The 24,906-nt window shown below is 42.2% G+C and overlaps 1 protein-coding gene across 1 annotated transcript in view; it reads right to left on the reverse strand.

Annotated features, from left to right (window-relative positions):
* Positions 1–24,906, reverse strand: part of ALK (ALK receptor tyrosine kinase) — a 1,033,821-nt gene that overhangs the window by 230,591 nt on the left and 778,324 nt on the right. Inside the window, exon 5 of the mRNA XM_004377648.3 lies at positions 21,473–21,600. Within this exon, the coding sequence (XP_004377705.1) occupies positions 21,473–21,600 (128 nt within the window). The remainder of the gene's footprint in view (positions 1–21,472; positions 21,601–24,906) is intronic.

Consider the following 24,906-nt stretch of genomic DNA (forward strand, 5'->3'; position numbering starts at 1 on the left):
ACAATAAAATATTAAAAAATAAAAAAAATAAAAAAAAAAATAATGTTTGTTGGGTGAAAGGGTGAGGCATATACAATTTCTCTTCTACTGGTTCCCATTTACATGTATTACTATAACAGTATTTCCATCACATCACCACCGTTTTGTGTGGAAAAGAAAGATGTTTCCCTGAATGCTTTTTATCAACATCCGTCCCTTCCTCCTTTTCCCTCTGACCCCTCCCCCCGCCTTTATTTATTTATTTTTTTTTGCAACTGCCTGTTTCCCACTCAAGAGGTCCTGAGTAGAAGTGGCTTAGTCTTAGTTTTCCTTTCATAATTGCTGCCTAGAGCCTTTTACTTAGAATGTGGGTTTTCAGGGATTCCTCCTCAGCAGAGCCTGGGGTGTGCACTAACATCTATGGCTCTTGGGAATGTATCTTCCCTGGGAGCACAGGCCCACTTTGGCTTCCTTCTTTCTGTAAGGCCTTCAGCCATCACTGCTGGGCTATTTCTCTGATAATCACATGTCCTGGGAACTGGAAATGTGACCTTTTCCATGGAGTGGGTACCTCTCTGAGCTCATGCCACTCAACCCTTAACAGGTCAGGGCGTTGACTTTAACGCATAGGTATAAGTCATTTGGCTTCATCTCTCTTACACTTATGGAAGCTTCCATTCTAACTGGACATGTCCTCTAGCTGTATGACTTGCTGGACCACTACTACCTCTGGATATAACGGGCAGGATTGCATGGTGGCCAAGACTATATTTGGCTTGGCCTACACACAGGTTGCTCAGTCTATTTTTCCAAAGTAATTGTGTCTTTTAATCTTTGTACACAGGCCCAGGGGCCTCAGTGACAGACACATTTTAAAGATCAAAATGAATAATTCTTTAATCCATTTCTCTCACCTCTGAAAGCATGATTCTTAGAAAGCTGGTACAATTTGAGTCAATAATTCAGACTCCGTCGTCTCTTCAGAAAAGTTATTAAGAAACATATAAAGGAAGCCAGATTAAAATCTGTTTGTGAAAAGCATCAGGAGAATATAATACCTTAGTTGGAAACTGGAGTAGCGCTGGCTTGAACTGGCACCCACTCCCCTAAGAGATCACCTCTTTTGTCCTGTTTTGGGAGTGAGATTACAAAGCCTGCCATTGATCTCACTGTAATAAATCTAAGCCCTTCAAAACGTGACCCAAGCTCACAGTCCGTCATTATTACGGTCTATAAACACAAATTCAAAATGGGAAAATCTAAATATTACTGAGCTAATGTTCTACATTGAATTAGAGTCTATCATGATTAGAGATTAATTAAAGGGAGGCTATCCAGATTCAATGTCTAAAATAGCTACCCTGGCTTTCTGGAAGACAAACCTGGCATTTCAGATCAAGAAGAGAAACGCCCATCTTGGGTCATGATAATACCAGGCATGGGTGAGAGGCTTTGGTTTCAGGTGTTTCTCCCTGTTCTGTTGGAAAGAGCAATGGAAGTGTGTGAAGAGCTCTGGAGAGTTCCCCAGGATGCAAGTCAGAGGTGAATCTGGGGAAGGGCCAGTCAACCACGTCAGCTCACTGTGGACGTCATGTCCCTGCTTAGAGAAGCTGGAGGCTCTTAGCACACCTGCACAGAGAGGGAACAGAGTTTTGATGGAAATCCTCCCAGTTCTTTCTGAAAGACACACTGTCTCTGAGGAAAGAGCCAGCCATCAGCCCTTACATATGCTCTGGTTTTCACACTCAAAGAGACCAAAGCCTGGCTCAGGAATCCTGGCCAAGCTCTTCCTTAGCAAAATAGCAGAAGGAGAGATGGTGCTCAAGGCAGTGGTCAGAGGCCTCCACAGAGGTCTCTGGTGGGGGGCTAAATGTGGAGAGGACATGATGAAGCATCCAGTCAGGGAGCAGGCATGGGGGTTGGGACACCCCTAACCCCTAACATGGCATTTATTCTCATTAACCCATTCATTCATTTATCTTTCACCTATCTAGCAAATCTAGCAAATATTTATTGAGTACTTACTATGTTTCAGGGAGTCCCTGGGTAGTACTAATGGTTAAAGTGCTTGGCTACTAACTGAAAAGTTGGAGGTTTGAGTTCACCTAGAAGCACCTCAGAAGAAAGGCTTGACAATCTACTTCTGAAAAATCAGCCGTTGAGAACCCCATGGAGCACAGTTCTACTCTGACATACATGGGGTCACTGTGAGTTGGAGTTTACTCCACAGTGAGCTGTTCTGGTTTTATTATGTTTCAAGCATCCTACCAGGCATTTGGGTGGGTGGTGATGGAAGGAGAAGGAAACACAGAACTACAAAGGAAAAGAAGGTGAGAATCAGCTTTTTTGAAAATTTTCTCTATGCCAGTGTGTTACATATGTTGTCTCACTAACTCTAATCCCATCCCTATAAGGTTGGATTATAAAGATTCCCATTACAGATGAGAATATCCAAGGCTCAGAGAGAGGTTGACTTAGGCAAGTATTGTATTTGGCTCCAGAATCTTTTTCACTGTAGCACACAGTCCTCAGGGACACATTCTCATGTGCGTTGAATAAAGCAAGATTTGGTAGGACCCTAAACATAGACCTATACTAAAACCAAAATCACTTTATACAGGAAAGTACAAGGCAGCAGATGTTTAAGGCTAGTGCCAAATGAGTGGTTTAAACAATGATGCTGTGGGAAGTGCTTACGCATGCTGCTGAGGGTTGTCAGAAACGAGGTGAGGATTGTGATGGTCCTTGGGACAGATGGGATGACAGTCACTGGTCTGTTCAGAGGACAGGTTGTTGATCTGGTGGGTCAGAGTGTGGGATTCAGTCAGGGGCCAGGGTGGAGAAAGCTAGGGCACATAGGTTGAGGCCAGAGAAAAGAAGTCTGGCTCTGGGGACTTTGAACTCTACTTATAGGTGATAAGAATCTTGAACAGAAAAAAGCATGTAAGTGGTGATTTCAGAAAATAAGTTTGGCTGTAATAGAACACAGGCTGGGTCTTGCTTTAGGTAAATTATCTTTTTGCCAGGAGAGAATATGGCATAAACCAAAAGATTAACATATAGCCTTATGGGCTCTGAACCTGACTCATGACTACAGTCAGCATTCAAAAGGGATGGATGTTTGAAGAAACATCTTAGAATGTCACAATCTTCTGAGTCCTTTGTCTTTATCATAACTGGAAATTCTTTCCCTGAAGATCTTTAAAAAGAAGCACTGATAGCTCTCTCTGGTGACTGTTTAGCTGGAGGCACAGCTGGAGACTGGACAACTGGAGGCAAGAGATATGCTAAGTCTCTATAATATAATAATACTTTGAAATGTTATCTGAGGTTTCCTGAGCCTTGTGGACCTGCTCCCTTACCCTTCTCCATTTAGACAGTTGCTATAGTTTTTTCCATGCACTGCCTTGGTTGGGGTGGGGGGGGGGGCTGATATCATTCAGAATACAGATTTTCAACAATAAGATCTGGAATTTTTGTGAGTGAACCACATCTTTGAGTCCAAAAAGCTGAGATGTGAATATCTGGAACCAAGAGTTGACAAGCCCCCAAATATAGACCTATACACTAAAAACCACTGAGCAAGGCAGAATGTCCAATGGTGTGGAAGAGACTCCATAGACTGGGAGCAGAGAGGCAATTAGGAAAGGAAAGAAAGGGCAGCAAGGCTTGCGCATTCCCCACCTGGCACTTAGCCTGGTGGAGGCATGCGAAGGCGAGAAAGACCAGAAAGGCTGAGGGGACTTGTGAGAGAGAAGACATGTATGCCCTTAGTTAGCTCTGGGCTACTTCAGGAGAGTCAGTAGAGTCGAGTAGGGTAGCAGGGAGGTTGTCAGCAGAGAGCGGCCTGAACCCCAGAGCAGCACGGGAGAACATTGAGTCTCAGTGTGCTACAGATGCGGCTGAGGGTGTGGGCAGGCATGTAGGGCCTTGTGGATGGAGCCAGTGTGATCTGTGTGGACCTGATGACCTGCAGGCAGAGGACCCCTTCAATCACACTCACAGGCTGCGTTCCAATGACCAAAGACCACAGAGTGTGAATTTCTTGGTGGAGGCCAGAGTAGATGACTCTTCCATTACTAGGGTGATACATAAGCCTTCCCATTTTTACTCATGCCCCAGAAGAATGGGGAGGAGAATAAAAAAGGGGAGCATTCTGAATTACCCAATTATCTATCCAAAAGAGATTGAGAAAATTCCCAAGTGTCAATGTTTACTGTACGTTAGAGTAAGCTAAGCTGTTTGCCATCAAGGACATGGAGTTTAAGGGCTAAGTAAAATATCATTTTTAAGTTTTACATTTAAACTGTAAAACGTACATGCACTGCGTGATGTTCAGAATCTATTCCAATTGGCTGATTCTCTTATATCTCAACTAGCCTGGCTTTTCTTCCTCTCACCATAGTTCTTTTCTTAAGCATGGCCTTTCCCTGAGCTGAGCTCAGGCTGGCCTGCTTTCTGAAAATATAAGCTGAGATATAAGGTTCTGGTATGTTTGTCACCCACTTAATACTTTATCAGGATACCATGTTGCCATGTATTCCATTTATTTCCATTAAAGACCACTGACTGAACATCTAGCCTGGGCCAGGCTCTGAGTTGGATGATGAGGCTCCCAGAGTAGTGGGGAACAAAAACATGTAGATTTTAAAACCACTTTCTGATCTTCCCAAGGTTGAAAACTAGCAGGGAGAGGTTGAGGAAGAGTAGGAGGTAAAAGACCTCTCATGACTTGGCCGCATGGTAGTTACAGAACTTCAACTTCTTTGGGCCTCAGCCTGCTAATCTGTAAAAATAGAGGATGGAAGACAGAATATATATATATATATTTTTTAGGTCCTTGCCAGATGCTAAATATATGAATCTTGTGATTTTTCAACAGTGAAGAATTGTATAGTCAACTGAAGCCCCAGAAGGCAAGGAAGTTGACAGAATATAGTGAGTACAAGTACATTTGCTGTTCGATTCAGTTGTAGCATCTTCAGAGCAGTTGAAAAGTCCCACCTTAAGTAAATCACATAGGGGTGTGTACATCACTAATCACTTCCCTGGGCAGTCCTGGCCGTGCTCTGGCATGAGGGAAGGAGTTTCTAGATGGTGTTTACTAGGGGGTACTCTCTTGCAATTATTATTATTATTGTAGGATAAAATCTGGAATTTAAGCTTCTGTTACAGGATGTATTTTTCTTTGCCAATACTTACAAAGTAGAATGCCCATGTAAAAGGACTAATTAAGTGGATATCTGAAATACTGGTATTTTGCTTTACTTACATTTTCTATCTACTGATCTCATCTTTCCATTCTACTTTGCATTCATAAGTACTTTTCCATGTCACCCCCTTTTTATTCATTTGTTCATTCAGTCATTCAACATTTCACAAACGTTCATGGGTCCCCTATTGTGTGCCAGGCTTTAAGCCAAGTTGTAGGGATGCAGAGATGAAGTGAAGGTTCACAATTTAGCAGGAGGGGAAAATAACAGGAGCAAAAGTCAATGAGGCTTTGGCACTTGGATGATCCATCCCGGGGAACATGAAACCTTGCTTAAGCTTACTAGAGCTTTGCAAACAGAGCACGCGGCTACTACTCATATCGCACCTAATGGGATTGTCTGTGTGCTGGAACAAAGAGGTTTGGGAGGAGGGGGTGCACACAGTGGGAGGAATTCTACACCTGACAAAAGAATCCATCAAATGAGGATTGTATACTTTCTTTCTGTTTTTTAGCTCAGAAAAGCAAAAATCAACGAGGAGAGATGGTGGCAACTCATGTCAGTGGACTTCTGATGAAGTTGCACCAGATAATATAATAACATGTAAATGCAAATACAATAAAAAATTCTAAAAAAGCTGAGTTCTTAAATAAAATCTCCCACCTTGGTTCTGGAAGCAAGGATTCTTGTTGTGGAAGCCATTACTAGGAGATGCCCTGCAGAGGTGGCAGGGAAATGGAAAGCCCAGTTTGTACATCCAAACAGATATCAGGTAGGGAAATTTCAAAATTATTAATCAATGCAAACTAAGAACCTCCAAGTGTGGTATAGAAGGAAACTTCTTGGTGTGTGTGTATGGTGGTGGGGGTGGTGAGAGGGGAGGATTGACTAGATCTCGTAGCCTTTTCTCCGTCCCTCCCTTTTTTTCTGAGATTCACCATTCCCTTGGCGAATCTATAGATCACTACTGCCATCATCAATCTGGTCTCAGGAGACGTTTAAACCCTTTAAAACCCTGGCCAAAGACCAGATAAAACTCTAGGATTACAACCAAGATCAGCTGGAGTGTTCAACATGATTTTTTTAAAGGCTCGGAAAAGACAAGGGGAAATACTCCAGGGCTCATCATGAGTTCAGATGCTGTGCTTTGCTGCCCTGGAAGAGAAGAGAGCTTCCGTAAGCCCCTCCTCTTCCCACATAGTGAATATACTCTCAGATCCCATTATCTAAGAGCTCACCCTAATTTAACTCCTTGAATCCTCCACCAGAGAAAAATACTACACCCCCTTATCTACCTAGATCCTTGCCTTTCCTATGTGATCTGTACCAAGAAAGACTTGAGCCTTAGGTAAGACCTCCCTCTGCAACCAAAAGCTGTGGCCTTGCCCCTGTGGTCCTGTCTTTTTAGGATCAGCATATCCAAATGCCCCGTAAAACCCCTGACTGCTCATGTGTTTGCGGGTGCATGTGGCGCATGTGTGTTTGTGTGTGTATGTGAAAGAGAGAGAGTGAGATGTGTGAGATCTCCTAAAAAGGGAATGATAGGCACATGAAGAGAGAAATAGAAGATGAAAAGAGGGAGAATCTATGCTTAGAGTCAGAAAGAAAAGAGAAGATTCCATCTGTGCACACCCTGGAGCGGGACCCCAGTGCAGACAGTCTGACCTCTTCAGTTGCCTGGTCCGTGGTTACAGAGCCTCAGAACCCCGTCTGAAGTGAGAATAGAGCAGGCTTCATTGAGAATTGAGATGGCCCAGTTTTCTTCACCTCACAGGCCAAGACAAAAGGAAGAAGGTTGAGAAGTGAGAATGAGAAAATAGACAAGCCAAAAGACAAAGACATCCACAGTCTGAGAGAGATACAAAGCAAGAGAGGCTGAGGGAGGGGAGATGCAGGGAGGGCCTGTCCATGAGATGTCAGAATGAGGAGCTGAGAAGGGAAGTGATCTGTCTGCATTTAATCATTTATTACTGCGCAGAGAAAACAAGTGATAGGACTCTGAATTGAATAGATGTTTTGGCATTATGTACAGCCAAAAATAGAGGAATGGAGAGAAAGAAATGGAGGGAAAGGCCATGTTAGGGAGAAAATGGATGGGAGGGCGGCCTTCACACAGTAGTGTACATGCATGCATGTTGGATATATTAGAGAGCAAGAGAGTGTGTGTGTAAAGAAGCAAGCATGTTTGTGTCTGTGCACTAACAAGAGAGAAAGACATAGACCCTGAGATAGTAAAACGAGAAGGAAAACAAACTATCTCTCCTTGGAATTTCCCGCTTTCTGTTCTAATCCTCATAATGTAATTCTAGAAATCTCTCATCCCAGCTTTGCACGTCCATAAGCCCAAGTCCACAGGACAGAAGCCTTGGGCCACTCAAAGGCCCCCCTTTCCTCTGGGGAGTGGGATGAAGGGGGCTTGCCCCCTGCTCAGCCCTCCCTGAGACTGAACTGACCCTCTCCAGGGGAGGGTTCTATTACTATCCTGGCTACAACAGCTCGTTCTCCTGCCCCAGTTTGTGTTCTTGAATCCCAAACCTACAGACAGCCTTGCCTGAGATTGAAGGGAGACAGGACACCCCCTAGACCCTAGACTTGGACTACCCTACAGACTGGGGAGCTCACCAGAGCCCCTTCCCAGAGCTAGTGTTCCATTATATTTAAATTTCACAAACTAGTGAAAGGACAGGCTTATAACAGAAAAAGAAAGTTGAGGCGCTCAACCTCACTGGGCCTTTTAAGACAACCACCTTATTATGTCCATGTGAATTTCCAGGAAGAAGCCTCTAATTAAAGCTTATTGGCTCTCAGCTGCCATTGGCCAGCTATTTGGCTCAGCCTTCCTGTTAATGAGAGCAGAAGGGCATTCTAGAGGGTTGCAGCCTCACAGAGCCCGTGACCATCTTCCAGCCCACTCCCCCAGGGAGCTTGAGATGATCCCGGTGCTGCCGTGATGGCCCCATCGCCCCCATGTGAGTGCCTTAAGATCCAGACAGGATATTGAGCTCATGTTCTTGAAGAAAACAATACAACTCTGGTCTACTAGTTGCATGAATGATTAATGAGAGGTAATTACTCAGTGTTTGTTAAACGTTTTATAGTCACAAAATGCTGGCTAAGAGCTAAATGAAGAAGCAGAAGCCACAAAAGCTAAAAGATCTTACATTCACCCAAATGCTAAGAGAATCTGAGAGTGTCAGAGCTAAGGGAAGAAGGGGTATCAGAGATTGTCCAGCCCTGTGATTTGCAAGTTGTGCAGTGAGGTGCCTTCTGGGCAGCTGCCCAGCAACCTGTCTCCCAGTGTTTCCTACCAAACAAATTACAACAAGAAGAAAAGAAAAATAAAGTTCTATAAAACCATGCTGTCAGCATAACTTGAAGACAGAGGGTGCCGGAACTTCAAAATAACTGTGAACACAAAGTGAAAAATCATCAAATCCCAGTGGTGCACTTTCTTGTATATTCATTCTATGTCAATCAGTGAGCATAAGGTTCCCTCGCTCCCCACACCAAGTCCTTTGCCTCTGAATGACTTTGGCATTTGGGTTCCAGATTTCTGGACCCATCAGTGAACTAGTAGTCCAACTCAGTGGACCAGTGAAGTGTAAAAGGTGCCCCCTGGAGGAGGGTCATGTGGCTCAGCTCTCAGTGTCTTGACCATAGATCTGAGACCAGGCTCCATTTACTGCCTCTGAGTCTTGTCCATACAGGAACTGGCTAAAGGCATATGGCTCTGGGCAAATGGGGAGGGGCTGGGATTCAACATGTGGGTTGGGGCAACTGGGGCTGTGTTTCTCACACTTGGATGCTTGCACCTGCAGGATATGTAGTGGTGTTCTGAAAGTGTACAAACCCACAGAATCAATGTGGTATGTCTTCCCAGAGCTCCAGTTTTACCAAAAGATTGGGGTGGAGGGGCATTTTTATTTTAAAACTAGCATGGCTATAAATTGGGTTCAAACGTAAACTTCATGCAAATTTTAAGATAAAACATGAGATTTAGAAGACCTAGGTGATTTAGGTGACTTCATCCTCCTCTACCATTTGGGGCACATCAGAGAAGAAGTTGGCGAAACACCACTCCAGGGAACAGAGGGACATGGACAAGAGAAAATGATGCAACCAAGCCTGCAATCACCAGCTGGAGAGCTTCAGACAAAGGGGATCCTCTAAGTATAAGCTGTCAATGGACAGATTGGAGGGCAGTATTCTGAGGTGACAACCAGAGACTAGAGCAAGGCCCTAACCTCCCAAACCAGGCAGAGAAAGACTCAGTTCCTAAAATCGAGGTACCAAGTCAGAGCTAGACTAACCAAATATTATATTTAAAAGTCCCGTGTGTTCACCTGGAGTCCCTGGATGGTGCAAATGGTTAATGCCCTTGGCTGCTAACCAAAAGTTTGGAGGTTTGAGTCCACTCCTATGCACCTCAGAAGAAAGGCCTAGTGACCGACTTCTGAAAAATCAGCCTTTGAAAACCCCATGCAGCACAGTTCTACTCTAACAAACATGGGGTCACCATGAGTCGAAGTCAACTCAATGGCAGCTGTTTTTTTGTTTTTTTTTTTTAAATTTGAAGATCATGGAGGAGTCTGGTTACACCACCTTCTCTTGCCCATGTCCCTCTGTCACCTGGAGTGGTGTTTCACCAACTTCCTCTCTGATGTGCCCCAAATGGCAGAGAAGGAAGTCACCTAAATCACCTAGGTCTTCTAAATCTCATGTTTCATCTTAAAATTTGCATGAAGTTTGCATTTGAACCCAATTTATAGCCATGCTAGTTTTAAAATAAAAATGCCCCTCCACCCCAATCTTTTGGTAAAACTGGAGCTCCGGGAAGACATACCACATTGATTCTGTGGGTTTGTACACTTTCAGAACACCACTACATATCCTGCAGGTGCAAGCATCCAAGTGTGAGAAACACAGCCCCAGTTGCCCCAACCCACATGTTGAATCCCAGCCCCTCCCCATTTGCCCAGAACCAAATGCCTTTAGCCAGTTACTGTGTGGACAAGGCTCAGAGGCAGTAAATAGAGCCTGTTTTCACATCTATGGTCAAGACACTGAGAACTGAGCCAGCTGACTCTCCTCCAGAGGGGAACTTCACTGATCCCCTAAGTTGGACTAGTTCACTGTTGGGGTCATTTTTCTTAATGATCCAGACTAACTGTTTGTACCATGGGTTAATGAAGAATTGCCCAGGCAACTGAGTGAACAATACCATGATGAAGTGTTTGGACTTAGGGAAGAGTAGGAACTAACACTGATTTTCCACTAGGTCCCAGGCATTGTGTCGGGTGGAGCGTATAAGTATCTTGTTTAATTTTCACATCCACCCTGGAGTAGATATCATTATTGTCCTTTCACACATGAAGTGTCTAGTACTGAAGGATATACTGGACACATTGAACACCAATGACTCCATTAGGATTCAAAAACCATGGTTTTCTTATTCCACATTCTATCCTCTTTCCCCTGCCCATGCTAATGTGTTACTTGCTTTTCTTTCTGTTGCATCATTTTGCCCGTTTTACTCACTATCAGAGAATGAAAGAAACAGAGGTGAGGGTGGAATTATAGATTCTGTTGTTAGCTGTGCTGGTGCCTCAGGGAGATGAAGAAGGTGTGGGAGAGGTGGTGGATTGAAACTAGTGTCTAAACAGACATTTCTTTATATCTCTGAAATTAATGTGTCTGAGTCCACCCTATTTGCCTCATAGCCACAGAGTTTAAGGAATAGCTATGGAGGGGCCTAGGACACCTAAAGAGGATACACAGCTTCCCCAAGCCCCCAGTTAATTACCAGCTGGCACATCAGTCTCATTAATAACTGGGGCTTAATCCTCCACATTCAAAGAGATTCCCATTACCCAAAACAGTAATTTTTTAAATTACCTTGGCAGAGTGGCAATTGCATATTGAATTGTTATTGTGTTAGGTGCCATTGAGTGGTTCTGAGTCCTAGCGACCCTACGTACATCAGAACAAAATACTGCCTGGTCCTTCACCACCCTCACAATGTCTGAGCCCATTGTTGCAGCCACCGGGTCAATACATCTCATTGAGCATCTTCCTCTTTTTTCTAGCCCCCTACTTTACCAAGCTTAATGTCCTTCTCCAGGGACTGGTCCCTCCTAATAACATGTTCAAAGTATGTAAGATGAAGTCTCTCCAAGCTCCCTTCTAAGGAGCACTCTGTCTGAACTTCTTCCAAGACAAATTTGTCCATTCTTTTGGCAGTTCATGGTATATTCAATATTCTTTGCCAACACCGTAATTCAAATGCATCAGTTCTTCTCCGGTCTTCCCTATTCATTGTCCAGTTTTCACATGCATATGAAGTGACTGCAAATACCATGGCTTGATCAGGCCCACCTTAGTCCTCCAAAGGACATTTTTGCTTTTCAACACTTTAAAGAGGTCTTTTGCAGCAGATTTGCCCAATGCAATATGTCGTCTGATTTCTTGACTGCTGCTTCCATGGGCATTGGTTGTGGATCCAAGTAAAATGAAATCCTCGACAATCTTTTTTTCATTTATCATACTATTGCTTATTGGTCCAGTTGTAAGGATTTTTGTTTCCCTTATGTTGAGGTGTAATCCACACTGAAGGTTGTAGTCTTTGATCTTCATCAGTAAGTGCTTCAGGTCCTCTTCACTTTCAACAAGAAAGGTTGTGTCATCTACATATCAAAGGTTTGTTAATGAGCCTTCCTCCAATCCTGATGCCACATTCTTTTTCAGGTAGCCCAACTTTTCGGATTATTTGCTCAGCATATAGATTGAGGAAACCCTGGTGGAGTAGCGGTTAAGAGTTTGGCTGCTAACCAATAGGTTGGCAGTTTGAATCCACCAGGCGTACCTTGGAAACCCTAATGGGCAGTTCTACTCTGTCCTATAGGGTCACTATGAGTCCGAATGGACTCGACGGCAGCTTTTTTTTTTTTTTTTTTGAATAAGTATGGTGAAAGGATAAAACCTGATGCACACCTTTCCTGATTTTAAACCACACAGTTTCCCCTTGTTCTGTTCAAATGACTGCCTCTTGTTCTATGTAAAGGTCTACATGAACACAATTAAGTGTTTTGGAATTCCCACTCTTTGCAGTGTTATCCATAATTTATTATGATCCACACAGTAGAATGCCTTTGCATAGTCAATAAAATGCAGGTAAACCTCTTTCTGCTATTCTCTGCTCTCAGCCAAGATCCATCTGACTTCATCAATGATATCCTTCATTCCATGCCATCTTCTGAATCCAGCTTGAATTTCTGGAAATTCGCTGTCCATGTACTGCTGCAATTGTTTCTGAATTATCTTCAGCAAAATATTACTTGAGTGTGATATTAATGATATTGTTAGATAATTTCCACATTCTATTGGATCACCTTTCTTTGTAATAGGCACAAATATGGATCTCTTCCAGTCGGTTGGCCAGGTAGCTGTCTTCCAAATTTCTTGGCATAGACCAGTGAGCGCTTCCAGCATTACATCTGTTTGTTGAATCATCTCAATTGGTATTCTGTCAATTCCTGGAACCTTGTTTTTTGCCAATGCCTTCAGTGCATATTGGACTTCTTCCTTTAGTACCATCAGTTCTTGATCTTAGGCTACCTCCTGAAATGGTTGAACACTGACCAATTGTTTTTGGTGTAGTAACTCTGTGTATTCCTTCCATCTTCTTTTGATGCTTCCTGCATTGTTCAAGTTTTTGCCCACAGAATCCTTCAGTATTGTAACTCGAGGTGTGAAATTTTTCTTCAGTTCTTTCAGCTTGAGAAATGTTGAGCATGTTCTTCCCTTTTGGATGTCTAAATGCAGATCTTTGCACATTTCATTATAATACTTTACTTCACATTCTTGAGCTGCCCTTTGAAATCATCTGTTCAGCTCTTTTACTTCACCATTTCTTCCATTTGCCTTAACTAACCTACGTTCAAGAGCAAGTTTCAGAGTCTCTTCAGACATTCATTTTGGTATTTTCTTTCTTTCTTGTCTTTTTAATGACCTTTTGCTTTCTTCATGTATGACGTCCTTCCACAACTCATCTGGTCTTCGGTCATTAGTGTTCAATGTGTCAAATCTATTCTTGAGATGGTCTCTAAATTCAGGTGGGATATACTCAAGGTCCTACTTGGGCTCTTGTGAACTTTTTAAAAATTTTCTTCAATTTCAACTTGAATTTGCATGTGAGCAATTGATGGTCTATTTCACAGTTGGCCCCTGGCTTTGTTCAGGCTGATGATGTCGAGCTTCTCCATCATCCCTTTCCACAGATGTAGTCGATTTGATTCCTGTGTATTCCATCTGGTGAGGTTCACATGTATAGTTATCATTTATGTTGTTGAAAAATGATATTTGCAATGAATATGCCACAGATCTTGCAAAATTCTGTCATGTGACCTCCAGGGTCATTTCTACTACCAAGACCATATTATTTTCCAACTACAGATCCTTCTTCTTTGTTTCCAAATTTTGCATTCCAATCACCAGTAATTGTCAGTGCATCTTGGTTGTATCTTGATGTTTGATAAATTTCAGACTGCAGAAGTTGGTAACATTTTTCAGTTTCTTCATCTTTGGCATTAGTAGTTGGTGTATAAATTTGATTAATAGTCATATTAACTGGTCTTCCTTGTAGGTCTCTGTATATTATCCTATCACTGGCAGCATTGTACTTCAGGATAGATCTTGAAATGTTCTTTTTGACAATGAATGGTGCTGTCCTCTTTAATTTGTCATTCCTGGTATAGTAGACCATGTGATTGTCTGATTCAAAATGGCCCATTCCAGTCCATTTCAGCTCACTAATGCCTAGGATACCTGTCTTCAAATGTTCCATTTACTTTCTGACAATTTCCAGTTTTTCTAGATTCATATTTTATACATTCCATGTTCCGATTACTAATGGATGTTTGCCGCTCTTTCTTCTCATTTTGTGAATGATTTAAAACTAATAAATACTTTATAAAATTCCTTCAACATTTTAATGAATTAAAAGTTATGAAATATTTATAAGCAGTAACAACATCATTTAGCGCCATTAATAAAATAAATACATTAGTCAGAGAATGAAATTCATGACTCTTTTCTAGTAGACATTGATGTCAATGACTGAATATTGCTCCAAATTACTTTTAAAATAGACCAATTATTTTAGTGTGATTAATCTGTTCAATTATTTTTTTTTATGTAGTTGTAATTTGAAAGTAATTTTCTGCAGAAAGTACAATGACCTCAGCGTGCTGGTTCCTTATTTATTTATATCTGAAACCTTTTGTGTCTATCCCCATTTCCGGGCGAGTTCCGATGGTCAAATATTTAAAATAGTCCCCCACGCAACCGTTATTGCTCCCAAGCACTTTGTGGAGCATTTTTAATTAGCTTTATTAGTAATTATGAATAAGCTTTTCCCAAGTAAGGAGGTCTCTGCCAACAGCAGCTCTGCACCAGTTGAGAACGGAGGGGCTGCACAGCCTGCTCCTGGCTCTATCAGGGGCCGGGCTGATTTAGACTCTATGTCTCAGTCTGGCTGAGGGAGGCAGCGTGCTGAGCATGTCGACCTTCAGGCTGAATTCCGGTCTCCCACCATCCCCACCTGATTAAACAGTCCTACTCTTTTGTGTGGCACAGAGGTAGACAATGACCTTATCCAGAGAGAAAGCGTAGATTGTGAGGGGAAGAGAGGCAGCTGCCCTCGAAATCAGAAAGCAGATCTGGAAGGGGGGCACTTTTCCCTCTATCCAAAGCACTGGATAAGGCGCAGGCGCAGGCGGAGACCGAAAGGTAAATGTGAAGCTGCAAACGTACCCCGGGACAGTTGTGCAGAATCATTCAGTTTTGGCTCCAAGGAGGGGAGATTGAACCCAGTCCAGGGGTGTGGGAGGGAGCGCCGAGGGGCAGACGGTATTTATTGCGCCAGGCACTGTGCTAGGAGCTCTACATGCAATATCTGTTATAATTTCCCAACAAACCTGCAATGTATGTAGGTATTCTTAGCTGCATTTACTGATGAGAAAACCAAAACTCATAGATTTAAGAAACTTCCAAGATCACAAAGAAGGTAAGTGATGGAGCTAGCACTCCACACGGATTCAGTCTCCTTCCAAATCCCACAGTCCCCGCTACACTTGAGTAAACGTACTTTTCCTAAGTGTTTACCGTGCGAAAAGCCAAACGTTAGTTGCTAATTGGGGTACAGAGATTAGAAAAGAAAAAAAAGACACCGTATTTGATTCTAGGAACTTAACATCTGTTGAGTGAGACACATAAATAACTCTGAAAAGAAGCAGGCTGTTCTAAAATAGAAATATAAGGAAACGTAATTCTGAGCAGAGAGACTTCTTGTTAAAGATAGTATTTGCCCTGGGAGTGGGGGAGGGGAAGAGCACTCTACAGAGGGCAAAGCTGGAACAGAAGCTCAAATTGGTGAGTTGTGTTTGCTGAAATGCGAGTAGATCTCAGAGGCCAGATAAGATCATAATTCTGAAGTTAATCTTTTAAACATTACAGTCCACAGACAAATTAAGGGTGGAGGTTTCAGAAATACGAAGTTAACACTTTAAGGAGAGTGTTTGGAAAATAGGGTTCACCTTCCAATTGGAATTAAGCAGAACAAAAACTAAGGGAGGACAGACACTGAGGCTGTGGTTGTGATTTCTTCTTGGATTTCACTTCCAAGCAATTACCCCACCATTGTGTAATTGATTCAGCCCATGGGAGGACCAACCCAGGTGGTGGCCACCCTGGTGTTGGACTCAGACTGGCAGTGCTGCCTCTCACCACCCACTTGGCATTTGGTCATCATTAATGTCAAAAGCTTTGCAAAAGGAGTCGAGGGTCCATTTGTTTCTGTGAATGGTAGGTTCTCCACAAGAAGCTGTGGGCAGCTGCAAGAGAGATACCTCGTATTAGAAGGCTTCAGGCCAGGTAAGGCCCAGAGAGGTCAGGTAGCTCATGGCATAATTTATAACACACCTCCACAACCACTTTCTCATTTGACCCTCATGATAAGATCAGTTGCAGGACAACCATTGTGCATGTTGTTATTCCTATTTTAGTTTAAAAAACAAAAAAGGCATGTACCAATTCTGGGGAGAACGTTCATGTCCCATCTGCTCCAAAGAGTCAGATAGTCTGTGGCAAATTAGAGGCAAAAGGGAGACTTCTGTCCAGGTTTTCTGGCTGCTGGTTGAGTGCTCATTCTGTGGTCTCCCTGAGAAAGGAGCATTGGAACTAGTTTGGAGGAAGGTATCTCTGTAAATGGAGCACCTGTATAATCCCTCCAGTGTGAATTAAATATAAAATCAGGGATGCCTTTTCGGGAGCAGTTTCTCCTCCAAAGAACAGAGATCTTAAAGCTATCACATCAAAACTCAGTCGTAAGAGAAAAACAATTTTCTATCAATGCCAATATGTGTTCAGCTTAGTATTTGCTCAGTAAATGCCTATTGAATGAAAGAGTGGATGAATTCATGGATGAGTCAGCTATATAAAGAGAGTTTTCAGCTGGCAGCCACAAGACAAGAGTGTCATTGTGATCTCCACTTTACAAGCATACATGGAGGACCCTGCTGTGGTGTTGTTTGCTGTTGGAAAAAAAAAATGCCCAGTTTGGGCCAGGCTGCCAGGAGCCTAGGAAATAATCCCTCATTTTACAAAGCTGGACTGTAGAGCCCACTCCAGAGGCTGATTGTTTCTACCTAATCGGCCAAAGATTAGAATTTGTTTGTTCACCTTCTCTCATTTCCTCTTGGGCCCTCTTGGCTTATAGAGGACATATCCACTGCCTGTCATCTGAGGAGAAGGGAGGGGGTAAAGTGGTAGATGCCACACATTTTTTACTGGAAGCATTCATACTGGCTCCACACCCAGCTTCTCAAAGTAGGTATCCACCAGGAGGAGAACTTGCTCTGTGAAAATGGCCCATAATAGCCTCGTGCTTAGTCTTAATCTTTTAAAGAAGGCATGGCTAATATAACTACTAGGGTTTTCAGATTTAAAGTAAGTACAAAATTATAGGCTCAAAATGGTTGGAGTTAATAGGAGCCTTGGAAATCAGACTATCCAGGGGTTCTGTAATTGTATTTCATACAGACCCAGCAGGGGAGGGCGTCAGGTTGTCAAGTACTGTGGAGCAGGTAAGTGCACCTTCCAAGGGCAACTCTACTTGTGTAATTTTATATACTAGGCTTCTACATAAGACTTTGTTTGAACTAAGGGTTCAAACTCTAAAAAACATTTGAAGACCATGGATCTAGCCCAACACCATTATTTTAGGCCTTCAGAGATTAAGATATTCATGCATCTCCAACTCATTTGGGACCTGACTATATGAAGGCCTGGACAAGGCACGTGCTGAGGAAATGACGTCAGAAGCATAAATTCAAGAGGCAGCCTCAGTAGTATTTAGACAGCAACCTACAGAACTCAAAGCAGCATCAGGTCTAGAGTCTTTGGGTGGTGCAAACAGTTAACATGCTCAGCTGCTAACCAAAAGTTTGGAGATTTGAATCCACCCAGAGGAGCCTTGGAAGAAAGGCTATTTCTGAAAAATAAGTCACTGAAAACTCTGTGGAGCACAGTTCTACTCTGATACACTTGGGGTGACCATGAGTTAGAATCTACTCCATGGCAACTGGTTAGTCCCACTAAATCTGAAAGCTGCTTTTCTCTAGGCTCCTCTGACCCTGAGGGATCCTGATGAGTGTTCTGCATAATTCAACCCCTCTGGGTTATCTGCTGAAGAAAGGGTTTTGTGAATGTGCTGAGGGTTCTCTGGGAGCTGATGCCCCTTCTGTGCTGAACATAGAATCTGCTCTTTCAAGATTATTTGGAAAAACCCCTTCCAAGCAGTTTCCATTCACTGCTAGTTTCTTTTGAAGGAGTAGGGTAATAGCCCGAAGCTATAAAAGCAGGAGCAGCGTTTATCAAATGATTGATTAACCAATCAGTCAACAGTATTTACGTGGTGTTCACTACGTGTTTAGTACCCTGTTAACTGGTCCTTGGAGAAATGAAAGAAATATAAGACAAGGCCCCGAAGCTCAAGCTAGGGTCCCAAAATGACTAATTGGGAAATAATTATAAAACAGCTATTAATTTCAGACACAGAGAACAAAGGCTTCAGAGCAGAATTTAAGTAGTGGGAATGATGTTTTGGAGGGGCTAGGCCTTAAGATGGATCTAAAAAATGATTCAGTCTTCAAAATGAGAGCCTGGGAGAGGTGTGGCAATAGAAAACCAGTCTGACTAGAAGACAGGTAGATGTGGGAGAACACAAGGAGTAATGTTGGACAGGTACAGTGGAGACAAAGAACCTTGGAAATTAGGCAGAGGCAGAAATCAGTGGCTTTCCAGGCAGAACTGGGTAGTGGAAAAACTGCCACACCAGAAGATAAGATGCTCCTGGGAGTTAGTTCCAGCTCTACCACCAGCCAGCTGTGGGATCCCATGCCATTGCTCACCTGGCTCTGGGAAATGAGTGAGGTGGCCCAGTCTAGACCTCACATTTCATTATTTTCTGATGTAGTAGGCAATAAGTTACTGAAGTTTCATGGAAGTGCCACAAGAAAAGGGACTGTTGGGGAGATTTGTCTGGCAATGTGTGAAGAAGGGGAATGGTATCACGGAGATTGGCTGGCCACTGCTGCCAAAGTCCAAGTCTGATTATATGAAGGCCTGGACAAAGCACCTGCTGAGGAAATGATGTCAGAAGGGTAAATTCAAGAGGCAGAATTAGTAGTATTTAGACAGCAACCTACAGAACTCAAAGCAGCATCAGGTCTAGATCTCAGGGCTTTGTGGTCAGATCCATTTGGGATTGAGTTTGGTTCTACCTTTCACTAACTGGGAGTCCCTGAGTGGTGCAAACAGTTAGCACACTCGGCTGCTAACTGAAAGATTGGAGGTTTGAGTCTACCCAGAGGTGCCTCAGAAGAAAGGCCCAGTGATCTACTTCTGAAAAATCTGCCTCCATTTATTCTGCCCTGTCAGCAGAAACATCTTTTGGGTGATTCAAGGAAGTTCAGGGAGGTCAACTGTGTTGATTTCAAAAGGGTAGAAAAGCAGGCAAAGAACAGGTCTTTAAAACTCTGCAGCAGACTCACCGCGATGGCAGCACAAGCTATAGAACAAGAATTTTGTAGGTGAAAGGGAGTTGCAAGGGTAAGGGAGAAAACATCTATACATCTGGTTGAGATCCTTGATTCAAAGGTGAAAAAAGTTTTGCAGGATGTGAAATTTTTGCAAGAGTATCTGTGCTGGACCTCATTTAGGGAGTTTTGTAGCCTCTTATTCCCTTCTTTCCTGATGTTGCTCAAATGAGGTTAGACCAATTTTAGGAACTGACAACTTCTCCCTGTCACATTCCTGTTAACTGGCTCCATGTCAACAGATGGCTTCTTTCAGACTGTACCTAGACTTTTGACATCTGCAAGGATTGATGATGGCCAGAGACGTTCACAAATCCCCAAGTTCATGAGTGCAGAAACATTTGTATAAGCTCCTGGCTTGCTCCCAAACCACATGTTTCTTGTACATTGTCTCACATCACAAGTTAACCACCTTTCATCTTGAACTGAAGTTCAATCCATCACATTATGGTGATTTTTGTTTTTCTCACACATAAACAAGTTTTGATTTAAAAACAAAACAACACTTCATGAAAGTTCTTTCAAGGCCAGCATTGAATGAAGAACCACAGTACTGTAAGTACTCCCTACTTAAGTGAGTTCCTTTCATGTACCACTCCTAGAGTCACATGATTCAAACCTGGGCCTGTATAAGCAACAGGTGACTGTGTCTTATGGGCCTTTACAGTTGTCTATGAATAGTCTAAATTGAGAATTTAGATCTGGAATGCCACAGGTTCCTTCTGGTCCACACTCCATCCTTGAGCCTCTGAGACCACAGGTTCCATGGCACAGGACAGAACTCCCTCCACAGTAAACCTGTGGGCAGAGGCAGGCACAGCAAGAAAACAGCAGGGATGGAGTAATGAACACAACTTCTGAGGCTCACCCAAGGATTCCTGCAATTCAAGCCCATCTCCTATACCTTCTACATCTGGAAAACAATAAAAAGTGCTTATAATAATGAACCTAGAGCTTTTGAAAAATCAAGGAAAGGTCAAACTCACATATATATTGATCATCTATTTCATCCTACCTACCAAACAAAGCAGTCCCTGGGTGGCAAAAACAGTTTAAGAGTTTGACTGGTAACTGAAAGGTTGAAGGTTTGAGTCCACTCAGAGGCAACTTGGAAGAAAGCCCTGATGACCTACTTCTGAAAAATCAGCCAATGAAAATCCTATACAGCACAGTTCTACTTTGACACACATGAGGTCACCATGAGTCAGAATTGACTTGATGGCAACTATTTTTTTGGACCAAACAGATTTGAGGCAATGTCTAATGAAAGATACATATAAAGTATGATCTTAAAAATAGGAAGATCAAAAACTCTGTAAAGGGAAGGAGCAAATAAGCTTATCAAAAACCTATACAGGTATAATTACTATTATTGAATATTGCATTGAGTTCAGAGCTTTTGTCAGCAAAGGTGAATGGAAAAAAAATTAACAAATTATTTTTTAGGAGAGTCATGCCTCTCTTGATGCTAAATCCTGAAAGGAATTACCAATGTGGGGCTTATTCAGTGGTACAGTTGACCATGTCTTAATTGTTTTTACAAAATATGCTGAAAAGTTTTCATATAACCATTTCCTATGTTGTCTCTCAATAAAAGCTGAAGTCAAATCTTTAAAAAAATACGTTAGTTATTTACCTCAGGAAAAGAAATATAAAATTATAATTATTATCAAGTCAGGGGGAGGGTGAAGAATGGGTAGAAATATAGGTGAAACAAAAATGGCAGAATGTTGATAATTGTTGAAACTGGCTGTGGTTACATGTGGGTTAATTACACTATTCTGTTTACTTTGTGTATGCTTAAACAATTCCATAATGAAAAGTTAAAAAATATATAGCGTAATGAAGGCATTTGGAAGACAGGGAAGTTAAGCTAATATGTTATCTAACAAAGACTGGATTCTGTTTGATGAAGTTTTAAGTTAAGCAGATATAATTTTATACTCAATCTTTGAAAATTGATCATCTAGGCTATGGCTCAGTTGGTAACATTCAGAACCACCCCAGAAGCGGTGTAGACTTTTCTATAAAAGTGTGCACACTCCCAGCTAAGTACGGCTTCAGATTATTGACACACCTAAGACAACAAGTGACCAAGGAGCGGAGGGGAAAGCCAGATTCATATACCTTCACTGCAGTTCTTCAGGGCAAAGAAGTCCACTGCTGACAGGCTTCGGTTTCCACTTGAGATGTATTCCAGGGCCACTCGGAATGGGTTCTCTGGGTGGCCGATTCTTCCCTGCAGCACTGTCCAACTGGTTGCATTGGAAAGCAGAGGGGAAAAGCATAGGAAAACAATGATGAGAAGCCAGCCTAACCTACGAGAGGCTCATACCCCTTCAGTGACTACAGGACTCGTGTTCTTCATGGGCACCAAGAGACGAAACTTTCATTGGCTCTGAGGACAGTGACCCTGACACCAATAAGCAAACATTCACATTTCCTTCTTGCCCATCTAACTCAGAGACCCAATTCTCAAACCAACTTTAGCTAGTGGCATTACTTTGGTCATGTTCTTTTTAAGGCAATTGCAGATCCGGAATATTTCAGTAGCTAGTCTTATAGGAAAAGAGTATATATATCTGAGAAAACCTGGCTGCAGAGACAAGGAAAAGTCTTCAAAATATTTATCAGTCTTTTCATAATTATCTCTAGAAGGAATGGTTGGTTTATCTGATCCAAAAATCTCATACTGCTCAGGTTTGCTATATAGTTACTTAAGGGAAGCTAGAAAGGACTATTAATTTACTTCAGGAAAATTAAAGTGCACTGAAGCATCTATTTGGGGGTACAATGTACCTAAGATTGACGTGGACTCTGCAAAAAAGTGCAAACAGAAGAAGACGGAAGCAGGTCAAATGGTGAGCCCTGCACTCATCCATCATCAAGGACACTGGCACCATTAGAGAACTAGGAATATGCTAAATGAACATTTTTACACGTTGCTCATGCTATTAACCTCTTGGAATAGCCTCCTGTTACTGATTGGAACATCAAATTTACTTTCCAACACTGATTCAGTTTTATTTTTTTTTATTTAGTTTCGACAGTTTTGTGTGGAGAATGGAAATTACTTGGACTGTTTCATATTTTCTTTCCTTTTTAGGGAACAACTATTATTGAGGTATAACTGACACACAATAAATGGGATGCATTAAAAACACATGCACAATTTTATGCATTAAAGTATATATTTTGATGAGTTTTGATGTCTGTATACATCCATGAATCCATCACAATGTTTCATATTTTCTTACCACTAGGTTGGGCTTAGGTATGGCAGTGCAGGTGGAAAAAAATTTAGGAAAAAATATAGCTTTCTTTTTTAAAAAAATGTAAAAAGTTTCTCCCCCACCAAGTGTAAAGTGATACTGAGTGTAAAAAAAAAAAATTCAGAAAAGTAGGTAGAGGAAAAAAAACGTTACCCAGAAGACCATTACCCACAGATAACCACGGTTAACACCCCGGTGAACAGGCCTTCAGCTACAATTTTGCATAAATGAGACCATGCTATCTATATGCTGCTCTGTGACTGCACTTTGCCACTCACTGGTGGGTCATGAGATGATGACCATAGATTACATTTTCATTTCAATGGCTGCATTTTTAATGATTTGTGCATTGCTTCTGATTGTTCTCTATCGTGATCATGCTGAGGCTAGCTCTGTGTACTTATCTGGATACCATCTTAGAACAAAATCTTAGAATCTGAGTCAAGGTGATCATGCATTTAAAGCTCTAAGGCATACTGTCAATCCACTAGCAGTGAGTCAGAAAGCCCATTTCTCATTTGCTTTCTAACACTGGATCCCATCCTTCCTTCTGTCTTTGCTAACTCTTTGTGATGAAGGAATTGCTTAAGGCCATCAATGCTCCCTTTCCATGGGGTGCTCCTTGATGTCAGCTTTGGAGCTTTGGTCCCTGCACATTGCTGCCCAAGCAGAGGGAGTCTGTTGGATGATGGAGGTAGCTTGTTTCCTGTCTGTGCTCTTCTGTAGCTAATTCAGATCACTGGAGCCAACTCCTCAGCCATTTAATAAAAGTATATTAAGTTTCTTCACAATAGATGCTGTGGAAGGGATTATTGCTACTGTAAAGTTTGTTCTCTGTTATTGTATCCAGCAGGAGTTCTATCCAAGTAAAACCAGCACAACAGAATAAGGAAAAGTAGGACTTTCAGTTTAAATGTAGGACTGTCAATGAAAAAAAAAATCTGAAAAGAAAATGGAAATGAGGGATTAGAATTTTTCTTGTTCTTCTGAAAAATAAAGGACCCTGTTTTTGAGGAAAGATGGTAGCAAAAGGCATATTCATATCCTGCCAAAATCACAGCTCTCTGCTTCCAAGAATGATGGATTTTAATTCCAGGTACACAGTGACCCTTGACAATGATTTCCATTTCTATATTGGCACTAGCCCTCTGGATAAATGTGTCAAGAGTTTTAGGAATTAGTTTCTGAGTTACTGATGCAATAACTTTTGTTTACTGCTACAACTTTAATAACTTTCAGAGCAGTTGCCAAGCATGTATTTTATATCCAGGGAAGCTGGGACTCTAAAGGGCAAGCTTATACCTAGGATCAGAAGTGTTTAAGAGACAGCCGAGAACCCAGTGAAAAACAAACCCAAGCTCTCTTCTCTGTCTGCCTCCGTTTTCTTTGCTTACATCTCAGTGGTCGTTAGGGTCCTGTTGTCCTTGCTTTTGTTGGTGGCACCTCTATGTTTGCTTACAAGGGGGAAGGCTATGTTCTCACCTAGCGCCTCCTAGAAACCAAAGTGTAGCTGAGTCCATGTACTGGGGATTTGTGACCATCTTAGCACTGGTGACTCAATCAATCAACCTGACAGTGTGGGGAGCCCATCTGGACTAAAGGAAGGACTGTAAGGACCGCCTGTTACCATCCATTATCTTCTACCTGTCTCTCTAGAGCTCGCCAGTTCAAGTCTGGTTCTGCCCCTCATTTTCCTGATGACTTTGAATAAGCTCTTGGCTCTGAAGGCCTGAAATTTTGAATGTTTTCTGATGAATTGTATTCTCCACCAGCAAAAGTGCCTCCAACTTTGCATGGATTCTCTGAGAAAAACTGACCACACATTTTTGCTGAGTGGCCACATCATAACAAATAAGTTAGAGTCCACCAAAAATGGCAGGAAGGTTGGTGGCTGAATAATTCAGTCTATTTCTGAAGGCTAGAAGTAGCATGTAGAAAGGCCACTGAACTGGTGGCCAAGAGTCCTGGATTCTGGTCCTGGATTTGCCATGTACAGGCTGTATGGGCTTCAACAAGTCCTTGCACCTCCTTGGGTTTTAGTTCCATCATCAGCAAAATGTGGGTTTTGACTTAAAAGCTCTAAAGCCCCTTATTAATCTGATGCCTATGCTTCTTCAGCAGATTGCAGAAATAGATCTGTGATTCTGTGACTAAGCGCTCTTCTATGACTGATCATCCTTCCGTGGGGATATTATTGCCTTGATTTCTGCTTTCAGGGCTTTCATAAATGTTTTGTCTATAGGTCTCTACAAGAGATCAGTTCAACCCCCTCAGAGAAATGGAGAGACT

The sequence above is a fragment of the Trichechus manatus genome, unplaced genomic scaffold, assembly GCF_000243295.1.
Source record: "Trichechus manatus latirostris isolate Lorelei unplaced genomic scaffold, TriManLat1.0 scaffold00052, whole genome shotgun sequence".
NCBI classification, from domain to species: Eukaryota; Metazoa; Chordata; class Mammalia; order Sirenia; family Trichechidae; genus Trichechus; species Trichechus manatus.